Source organism: Thalassophryne amazonica, chromosome 8, assembly GCF_902500255.1.
Source record: "Thalassophryne amazonica chromosome 8, fThaAma1.1, whole genome shotgun sequence".
Classification (NCBI taxonomy): domain Eukaryota; kingdom Metazoa; phylum Chordata; class Actinopteri; order Batrachoidiformes; family Batrachoididae; genus Thalassophryne; species Thalassophryne amazonica.
Window position 1 is genome coordinate 105,461,609 of NC_047110.1, and position 12,413 is coordinate 105,474,021.

The following is a 12,413-nucleotide window of genomic DNA, read 5'->3' on the forward strand; positions in this document are numbered from 1 at the left end:
GTTTTATCTGAGTTTAAAAACAGGAAATTAGAGGTCATTAATGTCTTTATGTCTGTAAGACAATCCTGCAGTTTAGCTAATTGGTGTGTGTCCTCTGGCTTCATGGATAGATAAAGCTAGGTATCATCTGCGTAACAATGAAAATTTAAGCAATGCCGTCTAATAATACTGCCTAAGGGAAGCATGGATAAAGTGAATAAAATTGGTCGAATTTTTGAGAGAAAAGGAAGGTTGGAGATTGGCCTATAATTAGCTAAGATAGCTGGGTCAAGTGATGGCTTTTTAAGTAATGGTTTAATTACTGCCACCTTAAAAGCCTGTGGTACATAGCCAACTAATAAAGATAGATTGATCATATTTAAGATCGAAGCATTAAATAATGGTAGGGCTTCCTTGAGCAGCCTGGTAGGAATGGGGTCTAATAGACATGTTGATGGTTTGGATGAAGTAACTAATGAAAATAACTCAGACAGAACAATCGGAGAGGAAGAGTCTAACCAGATACCGGCATCACTGAAAGCAGCCAAAGATAATGATACGTCTTTGGGATGGTTATGAGTAATTTTTTCTCTAATAGTTAAAATTTTATTAGCAAAGAAAGTCATGAAGTCATTACTAGTTAACATTAAAGGAATACTCGGCTCAATAGAGCTCTGACTCTTTGTCAGCCTGGCTACAGTGCTGAAAAGAAACCTGGGGTTCTTATTTTCTTCAATTAGTGATGAGTAGTAAGATGTCCTAGCTTTACGGAGGGCTTTTTTTATAGCGCAACAGACTCTTTTTCCAGGCTAAGTGAAGATCTTCTAAATTAGTGAGACGCCATTTCCTCTCCAACTTACGGGTTATCTGCTTTAAGCTGCGAGTTTGTGAGTTATACCACGGAGTCAGGCACTTCTGATTTAAAGCTCTCTTTTTCAGAGGAGCTACAGCATCCAAAGTTGTCTTCAATGAGGATGTAAAACTATTGACGAGATACTCTATCTCACTTACAGAGTCTAGGTAGCTACTCTGCACTGTGTTGGTATATGGCATTAGAGAACATAAAGAAGGAATCATATCCTTAAACCTAGTTACAGCGCTTTCTGAAAGACTTCTAGTGTAATGAAACTTATTCCCCACTGCTGGGTAGTCCATCAGAGTAAATGTAAATGTTATTAAGAAATGATCAGACAGAAGGGAGTTTTCAGGGAATACTGTTAAGTCTTCAATTTCCATACCATAAGTCAGAACAAGATCTAAGATATGATTAAAGTGGTGGGTGGACTCATTTACATTTTGAGCAAAGCCAATTGAGTCTAATAATAGATTAAATGCAGTGTTGAGGCTGTCATTCTCAGCATCTGTGTGGATGTTAAAATCGCCCACTATAATTATCTTATCTGAGCTAAGCACTAAGTCAGACAAAAGGTCTGAAAATTCACAGAGAAACTCACAGTAACGACCAGGTGGACGATAGATAATAACAAATAAAACTGGTTTTTGGGACTTCCAATTTGGATGGACAAGACTAAGAGTCAAGCTTTCAAATGAATTAAAGCTCTGTCTGGGTTTTTGATTAATTAATAAGCTGGAATGGAAGATTGCTGCTAATCCTCCGCCACGGCCCGTGCTACGAGCGTTCTGGCAGTTAGTGTGACTCGGGGGTGTTGACTCATTTAAAGTAACATATTCATCCTGCTGTAACCAGGTTTCTGTAAGGCAGAATAAATCAATATGTTGATCAATTATTATATCATTTACCAACAGGGACTTAGAAGAGAGAGACCTAATGTTTAATAGACCACATTTAACTGTTTTAGTCTGTGGTGCAGTTGAAGGTGCTATATTTTTTTTTTTTCTTTTTGAATTTTTATGCTTAAATAGATTTAGAATGCTGATTCTGCCACTTCATTCTTCTCTGTATATATGGATGTTTTAACAGCTTTTGCATAACACCTCAAAAGAACCTTGTCATTTAACCGGTGGATTGTATGTCACGTGGCATTGTTTGTCTCATTGTATAGTAAAATAGTCCATGATTTATATCATTTTTCATGCAGTTGGATTTGCTGTTCATTTTGGTTCAAATTTCACTGCATTGAATAACTCCACTGCCTTTTCATAAAAATGTATCCATAATGACACTTGGACTTTACTTTGACTATGCAGTTGTAGCACTGATTACTAGCTGTGATATTTACATACTTTTTCACCTGTCTAATTTTAAGTAAAATATCAAAGGACGGCAAGGATCTATTTAGGTGTCATATAAAACAAATAATGAATGTTTTCCATTTGTGCAATGGACAGAATATTTTCTTGAAAGATAAAACATTCCATCTTTCCATTTATGAAAATCTTCTGACCATTGCACAAATGGAAAACATTCAATATTTGTAAAGTGAAACATTTTGGCACTGTTTATTTACACTTAAAGTGAGCTGAAAGCCTTCAATTAAATGTACCTTCTGCTTGATTTTGGTTTCTGCTCAATTTATCTCTTGCATCAGCACTTACCTGTGGGTCTCTTTCCAGGTGAGTAAAGAGTCTGTTCCAGTTTTCCAGGTCGTAGTTGACCTTATAGTACCCGGTACAATTGACGTTTGCCAGGATCCAGTCTCCATCTGTGACAACAAACTCTTTCTTTTCTGTTTCAAAAAGAGATAAGGCAGAAATAATTTTTTATATTTTGATTATAATTACAGTGTTAATGTGCCATAGCAGAAGTAATTATTTTCACTGCAGCACAACAGACAAACAAGTGTTTGGAGGAAAAAGTTACAAAAAAACATGTAAAAACAAAACTTTAGATATTCCCTTACCTATGCTGGTGGTATTCAGCCAAACCAATGAAGGTCCAGATGTACTTGACATGAAACGAATTGGGACGTACCACCAAAGACTAAACAGATAAGAAAAGGAGTAAAAAAAAAAGAGGTGTTCTTCTGAGGGGGCTACTTCAACATCAGGAGACAACTTTCATTACAAACGAGAAAGGTAAAAACACGATTAGAAAAACCAAATGGGACATGAAGATACTCCAAAAATATCTAAACAGCATCGGAAAAAACAAAATACAGATTGAAAGCTTACCAGCTAACCTGACCATCTTCAACAGGTCTAATTATAACTTTAAATATAAGCATGATCACTGAACCCTCAGGTTAGGAAACCAGTGTTTTATCTTATGGAGCACCAGGGGTTGTGCATGATTTCTAAGACTTTCTGCCACTAAATGTACTTTCTGTTAGGCACATTTTGGGTAGAGGAGGACATGTTTTCTATAATGAGACCACATACTGAAGATGTAATGAGACGTTTGCAGATGTACTTTCGTCTTCTTACAGTAAAATCGCTTCCTTGGCTTTTCAAACCCACCTAGACTCTGAGGTGTCATTGTTCAGAAAGCGTCTCTGAGTGACCTCTCCACTGGTCGTGTTGATGGTGATGAGAGGATAGCCAATTTGATTGGTCCATGTCTCCATCACTTCTGCAACATTGATCTGTCCACCATCATCATCGACTGCCTGAAAATGTGGCACAAAAACGTGACTATCCTCATGTGAAATCTGTGAATCAGATTAAGACTGATGGGGATTTACCTTTTGTATGTACTTCCAGAGATCATCCTGTTCAGTATTGTCATACTGGAAGGCGTTGAGATACATCTGAAGTACATTTAATAAAACATTTAAAAAAAAACAGAGACAGATGTGTAAAAATGAATTATTTTGTGAGTCTGAGTTCTTTTAAGGACAATATTTTGTTTTCAAACTTAATATTCAAAACTGTAAGAAAACACCCACAAACAGCTGCAGGAGGCATATTCCACAAGGACCTAATGTCAGAATAAAGTATGACCGCATGTTGAGATTTGGGGAATTTCATAGCAAGAAGAACAGGATCTGACTGTTTCAGTCCGGTATGTAACTCTTTTCCTAGAAAGCTTCTTCACTTCTGTCACATATTACAGTGAAAATCAGTTCTTGTTGTCCCACAGAAATGTTAAGACACATGGAGGACTTTGTTCTGAGGTCATTTTCAATAAACACAGACATGCAGGAATGCAAGTGTCCCAGCAGCAGTGACACGTGGAAGTCTCAACCTGCCTTCTCAACAGCGGTTGGAAGAGATCCACTGTTTCTCTGGACAGGGTACTTGAGGGATGGTGCCCGCCTTCTCTAACCTCACTGTCGTAATCATCCCCAAATTCTTCAAATCAAAATGCATCCTGATTCCACCACCAGGGTAGTTATGAAATGAGCCCCACCACAAAAGAAGAGATAAAAAAAAAAAATAATAATACATGAAGATCAGTGGAAAAGAGAGATGAAAGAAGTAGGTTGGATGTGATAGACAGCAGTGGCATTGCTTGGTGATGAAACTGATTTTAAAGAATAAGGGTGATGTGCACAGTTGCAGGTACAGTTGATCAGCCACAGCATCAAAGTGTGGGAAGAAGTCGTACACTGCATCCAGGAAGTATTCACAGCGCTTCCCTTTTTCCACAGTTATTTATGTTACAGCCTTATTCCAAAATAAATGTATTTTTTACCCTCAAAATTTTACTGACAACACCCCATAATGACAACATGAAAAAAAGGTTTTTTTTGGACATTTTTGCAAATTTATAAAAAATAAAAAACTAATGAATCAAATGTACATAAGTATTCACACCCTTTGCTCAATACTTTGTTGATGCAACTTTGGCAGCAGTTCCAGCCTCAAGGCTTCTCAAATATGATGCCACAAGCTTGGTGCACCTATCTTTGGGCAGTTTTGCCCATTCCTCTTTGCAGCACCTCTCAAGCTCTATCGGGTTGGATGGGGAGCGTCGGTACATTCAGGCCTGGGCTCTGGCTGAGCCACTCAAGGACATTCATAGAGTTGTACTGAAGCAATGTTGATATCTTGGCTGTGTGTTTAGGGTCATTGTCCTCCTGAAAGATGAACCATCGCCCCAGTCTGAGGTCAAGAGTTCTCTGGAGCAGGTTTTCTTCCAGGATGTCTCTGTACATTGCTGCATTCATCTTTCCCTCAATCCTGACTAGTCTCCCAGTTCCTGATGCTGAAAAACATCTCCACAGCATGATGCTGCCACCGCCATGCTTCACTGTAGGGATGGTGCCTGGTTTCCTCCAAACGGTGCATGGCATTCACGCCAAAGAGTTCAATCTTTATCTTATCAGACCAGAGAATTTTGTTTCTCATGGTCTGAGAGTTCTTCAGGTGCCTTTAGGCAAACCTCAGGTGGGCTGCCATGTGCCTTTTACTAAGGAGTGGCTTCCATTTGGCCACTCTACCATACAGGACTGATTGATGGATTGCTGCAGAGATGGTTGTCCTTCTGGAAGGTTCTCCTCTCACAACAGCGGAATGCTGGAGCTCTGACAGAGCTCTGACTAAGGGAGGTGACCTTCTTCCTTCGCCCTTCTCTCCCGATCGCTCAGTTTAGACAGGCATCCAGCTCTAGGAAGAGTCCTAGTGGATCCAGACTTCTTCCATTTATGGTTGATGGAGGCCGTGCTCATTAGGACCTTCAAAGCAGCAGAAATGTTTCTGTACCCTTCCCCAGATTTGTGCCTCGAGACAATCCTGTCTCACAGGTCTACAGACAATTCCTTTGACTTCATGCTTGGTTTGCCCTCTGACATGCACTGTCAACTGTGGGACCTTATATGTAGACAGGTGTGCGTCTTTCCAAATCAAGTCCAATCAACTGAATTTACCCCAGGTGGACTCCAATTAAGCTGTAGAAACATCTCAAGGATGATCAGTGGAAACAGGAGGCACCTGAGCTTGATTTTGAGCTTCATCACAAAGGCTGTGAGTACTTATGTACATGTAATTTCTTAGTTTTTTTATTTTTAACAAATTTGCAAAAATCTAAAAAAAAAAAAAAAAAAAAAACTTTTTTCACATTGGCATTATGGTGTGTTGTGTGTAGAATTTTTAGGGAAAAAATAATTTCATCCATTTTGGAATAAAGCCCCTTTCACATCGGGCTTGCATACAGTTGTGTTGTGATGCGCATGGAGTACGCTGGAAAACTGTGGAGATTTGGCGTAGTCCCTGTGCAGGCTGGTGTATGATGGCGTATGGTTGCTTATAGTTGCTTACTGTATGCTTACTGCCATGTAAGTAGCCCTCGTCGCTGTTTTTCTGCCTCTCACAGTCCACTCCTGCCTACTTTTTTTGTGGCATTGTGGGAATGCCCTCTGTTCTCCAAACGGTACATGGAAAGCAAACAGCACTTACGTTTCCAGATGTACAGAGAGACACTGCTGCTTTGTCACGGCTTGTAACATCAGATCACAAAGTTTAGAGTCCATTGTGTGTGTGTGAACAATGAGATGCACTGAAATGGAGATTTTAAAAAGCTGTATCCTGCCAGAACATTTACAAAGTTATAAGCAATAAGAACAAATGGTTATTACTCACTTTGACTCCATTATGGAAAACTTTCTCTGTCACAAAGTCCTCCAACATCCTTATCACACACGCCCCCTACAGAGAGAACACCAAACACATCATGTTAACCCTAATAACACACCAATATAAGACACTAGTTAACAAAAACAACAGACAAACAACCAAAGAGCTAGAGTGGAACCAAAAGTGAACACTACCCAGTATGTATGTGTGGTGCTCTACCTTCCCATAAGTTATTTCATCAAACATCCCAAGGATCTCATGGGTTGTCTGGACATCTTTCTCTGGAGAGCTGAGTGGATGGGTTGAGGCAGTAGTGTCATAACTAAATGCTGATCGGAGCTCTCCAATTCTAAATGTGTCTTTCTGAGGAAAATCAAGCCAAACAAGACATTTATCAGTGTTCATAGCATTTCTAAATATCAAACATAATAAACAGTACAGTACAGTAGGACCATAATACCTTTATGGTAAAACACAAATAACGTAGGAACTCTTTCCAGGCAGGATGCAAGTCACCTGGGTTACATTCCCAAGACCGGTCAACCAATTCAGGGGCAGATCCAGAGGGGGTTGCACGCCCCCCACCCCCCCTTTCATGGACCAAAAAAATTTAAAAAATAAATTTAAAAAATAAAAATCCCCACTGAATGCTGTTTCTGAACCCTCTACTCAGCAACAAGTGACTCAGCTAGCTACCAAACCATGATGTAGCAAGGTCTATCAAAGGTTCACATTTTTAGCTACAGACATTTCAAAAGTTCTGTCAATCTGTCTCACAGTGAACAACATTGTAACAGCATTTATTACGATTTCAACTCAGAACAAGTTTGGATCATACACAGCACAGCAGTCCAAGGCTTCCAGACAGACTTCTAGTCCAGTAGGCTACATTTGGAATGGAGTCCAGGCAGAGGTCTTGGGCACTGTAATGCAGGTTATCTGTCATCAGTCTTTCAGAGTAAAATAGGAGGGTTAAGCAGTTTCACAGAAGAAGTCCAACAGTTGTGTAATTTCCTTAAGATTTTAGGCAAAACTCAGACGTCGAAGGACGTAGTAAAGGCCAACAATGATTATAACTGGAGCACTAGAATGCTCACTAAAAACACAAGCAGAATGTGAGAAAGTAGGATGAAACTACAACAATCTGGCAGAGGACATCTGAAATTAAATGCCTTTTAAAGGATGAAGGAGCTCGGAGGATTACAACACAGAAGGACCAGTAGATGAGGGAACTCCAGCAAAGGCCAGAATCAAGTGGAAACTAACACAAAACTATGATCACTGTGAGGAAAAGGAAGAACAAAAATGGCATGGTGTTAAAAGACGCAGACACGAGGAAGAAAGCGGGAATGATGGGAACGCATCAAAACCAAAAGTAAACTCAGAGTGAAACCTGTACCAAGCTCCTCATGCTGTTGGAAAATAAACACAAGGAAACCACTGAAGTGCTCTGAGGGAGAAAAAAACAAACCTAAACCAAAGCGCATCAGTTCACTGCGCAGAAAAAAATAACATTGAAGGAGAATGAAACCAATCATATTCGAAGAAAGGAACACATCATGACAGCAAGTAGATGGACATCCTGGCTGTGACCCAGGACAGACCCAAACCCAGGTTTACATATTTGTAGCCCAACCATTTATCCCAGAGCTCTGACATAGAAAGGTTGTCATTGGAAAAAAAAAGAAATCCAAACATTTTGTGGTGTTTTAATGTGCATAATCTCTCAGCCAATTCACAGACATGACCTACTGGAATCAGCTGTGCTCAGAGCAATACAGCTGCTTTCACAGAGTACAGTCGATACTTTCCTGTTTTTGTGGTGGTCAAACTTTTTTTTTACTTGACTGACCTCTACTGGTGGTTGGCTCTCACTGCGGTATTGTATCACTTCCTGTTCCGGAGCACAGCTGTGTTTTGCTGTATCTGTTAGCTGTTTAATCTGCGCAGTTATATTGATCTAGATAACTAGATAACGATTTGTTTCACAGTGTAATCTTCACGTGCCTTAACTAAAGCACTCCCTCTGCTGAATCACCTCTAAATTATTTACACATTATTCACTTTGTGTGTTTTTAGGAATCCGCTAGCTTAGCGCAGCTACTAGCTCTTAGCCGGTTTAGCATGGCGGCTTCTCCTGTCTCTCCTGCACTTTTCTGCTCTTGGTGTGAAATGTTTAGTTATTCCTCGGCCTCCTTTAGCAGTAATGGTACTTGTAATAAGTGTAGCTTATTCATAGCTTTGGAGGCCAGGCTGGGCGAATTGGAGACTCGGCTCTGCACCGTGGAAAATTCTACAGCTAGCCAGGCCCCTGTAGTTGGTGCGGACCAAGGTAGCTTAGCCGCCGTTAGTTCCCTTCCAGCAGATCCCGAGCAGCCGGGAAAGCAGGCCGACTGGGTGACTGTGAGGAGGAAGCGTAGCCCTAAACAGAAGCCCCGTGTACACTGCCAACCCGTTCACATTTCTAATCCTTTTTCCCCACTCGGCGACACACCCACCGAGGATAAACTCTGGTTATTGGTGACTCTGTTTTGAGAAATGTGAAGTTAGCGACACCAGCAACCATAGTCAATTGTCTTCCGGGGGCCAGAGCAGGCAACATTGAAGGAAATTTGAAACTGCTGGCTAAGGCTAAGCGTAAATTTGGTAAGATTGTAATTTACGTCGGCAGTAATGACACCCGGTTACGCCAATCGGAGGTCACTAAAATTAACATTGAATCGGTGTGTAACTTTGCAAAAACAATGTCGGACTCTGTAGTTTTCTCTGGGCCCCTCCCCAATTGGACCGGGAGTGACATGTTTAGCCGCATGTTCTCCCTGAATTGCTGGCTGTCTGAGTGGTGTCCAAAAAATGAGGTGGGCTTCATAGATAATTGGCAAAGCTTCTGGGGAAAACCTGGTCTTGTTAGGAGAGACGGCATCCATCCCACTTTGGATGGAGCAGCTCTCATTTCTAGAAATCTGGCCAATTTTCTTAAATCCTCCAAACCGTGACTATCCAGGGTTGGGACCAGGAAGCAGAGTTGTAGTCTTACACACCTCTCTGCAGCTTCTCTCCCCCTGCCATCCCCTCATTACCCCATCCCCGTAGAGACGGTGCCTGCTCCCAGACCACCAATAACCAGTAAAAATCTATTTAAGCATAAAAATTAAAATATATATATATATATATATATATATATAGCACCTTCAACTGCACCACAGACTAAAACAGTTAAATGTGGTCTATTAAACATTACGTCTCTCTCTTCTAAGTCCCTGTTAGTAAATGATATAATAATTGATCAACATATTGATTTATTCTGCGTTACAGAAACCTGGTTACAGCAGGATGAATATGTTAGTTTAAATGAGTCAACACCCCCGAGTCACACTAACTGCCAGAACGCTCGTAGCACGGGCCGAGGCAGAGGATTAGCAGCAATCTTCCATTCCAGCTTATTAATTAATCAAAAACCCAGACAGAGCTTTAATTCATTTGAAAGCTTGACTCTTAGTGTTGTCCATCCAAATTGGAAGTCCCAAAAAACAGTTTTATTTGTCATTATCTATCGTCCACCTGGTCGTTACTGTGAGTTTCTCTGTGAATTTTCAGACCTTTTGTCTGACTTAGTGCTTAGCTCAGATAAGATAATTATAGTGGGCGATTTTAACATCCACACAGATGCTGAGAATGACAGCCTTAACACTGCATTTAATCTATTATTAGACTCAATTGGCTTTGCTCAAAATGTAAATGAGTCCACCCACCACTTTAATCATATCTTAGATCTTGTTCTGACTTATGGTATGGAAATTGAAGACTTAACAGTATTCCCTGAAAACTCCCTTCTGTCTGATCATTTCTTAATAACATTTACATTTACTCTGATGGACTACCCAGCAGTGGGGAATAAGTTTCATTACACTAGAAGTCTTTCAGAAAGCGCTGTAACTAGGTTTAAGGATATGATTCCTTCTTTATGTTCTCTAATGCCATATACCAACACAGTGCAGAGTAACTACCTAAACTCTGTAAGTGAGATAGAGTATCTCATCAATAGTTTTACATCCTCATTGAAGACAACTTTGGATGCTGTAGCTCCTCTGAAAAAGAGAGCTTTAAATCAGAAGTGCCTGACTCCGTGGTATAACTCACAAACTCGCAGCTTAAAGCAGATAACCCGTAAGTTGGAGAGGAAATGGCGTCTCACTAATTTAGAAGATCTTCTCTTAGCCTGGAAAAAGAGTCTGTTGCTCTATAAAAAGCCCTCCGTAAAGCTAGGACATCTTACTACTCATCACTAATTGAAGAAAATAAGAACAACCCCAGGTTTCTTTTCAGCACTGTAGCCAGGCTGACAAAGAGTCAGAGCTCTATTGAGCCGAGTATTCCTTTAACTTTAACTAGTAATGACTTCATGACTTTCTTTGTTAATAAAATTTTAACTATTAGAGAAAAAATTACTCATAACCATCCCAAAGACGTATCGTTATCTTTGGCTGCTTTCAGTGATGCCGGTATTTGGTTAGACTCTTTCTCTCCGATTGTTCTGTCTGAGTTATTTTCATTAGTTACTTCCTCCAAACCATCAACATGTCTTTTAGACCCCATTCCTACCAGGCTGCTCAAGGAAGCCCTACCATTAATTAATGCTTCGATCTTAAATATGATCAATCTATCTTTATTAGTTGGCTATGTACCACAGGCTTTTAAGGTGGCAGTAATTAAACCATTACTTAAAAAGCCATCACTTGACCCAGCTATCTTGGCTAATTATAGGCCAATCTCCAACCTTCCTTTTCTCTCAAAAATTCTTGAAAGGGTAGTTGTAAAACAGGTATCTGATCATCTGCAGAGGAATGGTCTATTTGAAGAGTTTCAGTGAGGTTTCAGTCAGGTTTTAGAATTCATCATAGTACAGAAACAGCATTAGTGAAGGTTACAAATGATCTTCTTATGGCCTCAGACAGTGGACTCATCTCTGTGCTTGTTCTGTTAGACCTCAGTGCTGCTTTTGATACTGTTGACCATAAAATTTTATTACAGAGATTAGAGCATGCCATAGGTATTAAAGGCACTGTGCTGTGGTGGTTTGAATCATATGTTCATTTGTTCATGTAAATGGGGAATCTTCTTCACAGACTAAGGTTAATTATGGAGTTCCACAAGGTTCTGTGCTAGGACCAATTTTATTCACTTTATACATGTTTCCCTTAGGCAGTATTATTAGACGGCATTGCTTAAATTTTCATTGTTACGCAGATGATACCCAGCTTTATCTATCCATGAAGCCAGAGGACACACACCAATTAGCTAAACTGCAGGATTGTCTTACAGACATAAAGACATGGATGACCTCTAATTTCCTGCTTTTAAACTCAGATAAAACTGAAGTTATTGTACTTGGCCCCACAAATCTTAGAAACATGGTGTCTAACCAGATCCTTACTCTGGATGGCATTACCCTGACCTCTAGTAATACTGTGAGAAATCTTGGAGTCATTTTTGATCAGGATATGTCATTCAATGCGCATATTAAACAAATATGTAGGACTGCTTTTTTGCATTTGCGCAATATCTCTAAAATTAGAAAGGTCTTGTCTCAGAGTGATGCTGAAAAACTAATTCCTGCATTTATTTCCTCTAGGCTGGACTATTGTAATTCATTATTATCAGGTTGTCCTAAAAGTTCCCTGAAAAGCCTTCAGTTAATTCAAAATGCTGCAGCTAGAGTACTAACAGGGACTAGAAGCCATATTGGCCTCTCTTCATTGGCTTCCTGTTAATTCTAGAATAGAATTTAAAATTCTTCTTCTTACTTATAAGGTTTTGAATAATCAGGTCCCATCTTATCTTAGGGACCTCATAGTACCATATCACCCCAATAGAGCGCTTCGCTCTCAGACTGCAGGCTTACTTGTAGTTCCTAGGGTTTGTAAGAGTAGAATGGGAGGCAGAGCCTTCAGCTTTCAGGCTCCTCTCCTGTGGAACCAGCTCCCAATTCAGATCAGGGA

At 40.0% G+C, this 12,413-nt stretch overlaps 1 protein-coding gene across 1 annotated transcript in view; it reads right to left on the minus strand.

Annotated features, from left to right (window-relative positions):
- LOC117514978 (aminopeptidase N-like) overlaps positions 1-12,413 on the minus strand; it is a 119,387-nt gene that overhangs the window by 12,995 nt on the left and 93,979 nt on the right. Inside the window, exons 27-32 of the mRNA XM_034175541.1 lie at positions 6,634-6,777; positions 6,421-6,486; positions 3,582-3,647; positions 3,358-3,506; positions 2,802-2,881; positions 2,497-2,627 (exon numbers count right to left, since the gene is read on the minus strand). Coding sequence (XP_034031432.1) covers positions 2,497-2,627; positions 2,802-2,881; positions 3,358-3,506; positions 3,582-3,647; positions 6,421-6,486; positions 6,634-6,777 — 636 coding nt within the window. The remainder of the gene's footprint in view (positions 1-2,496; positions 2,628-2,801; positions 2,882-3,357; positions 3,507-3,581; positions 3,648-6,420; positions 6,487-6,633; positions 6,778-12,413) is intronic.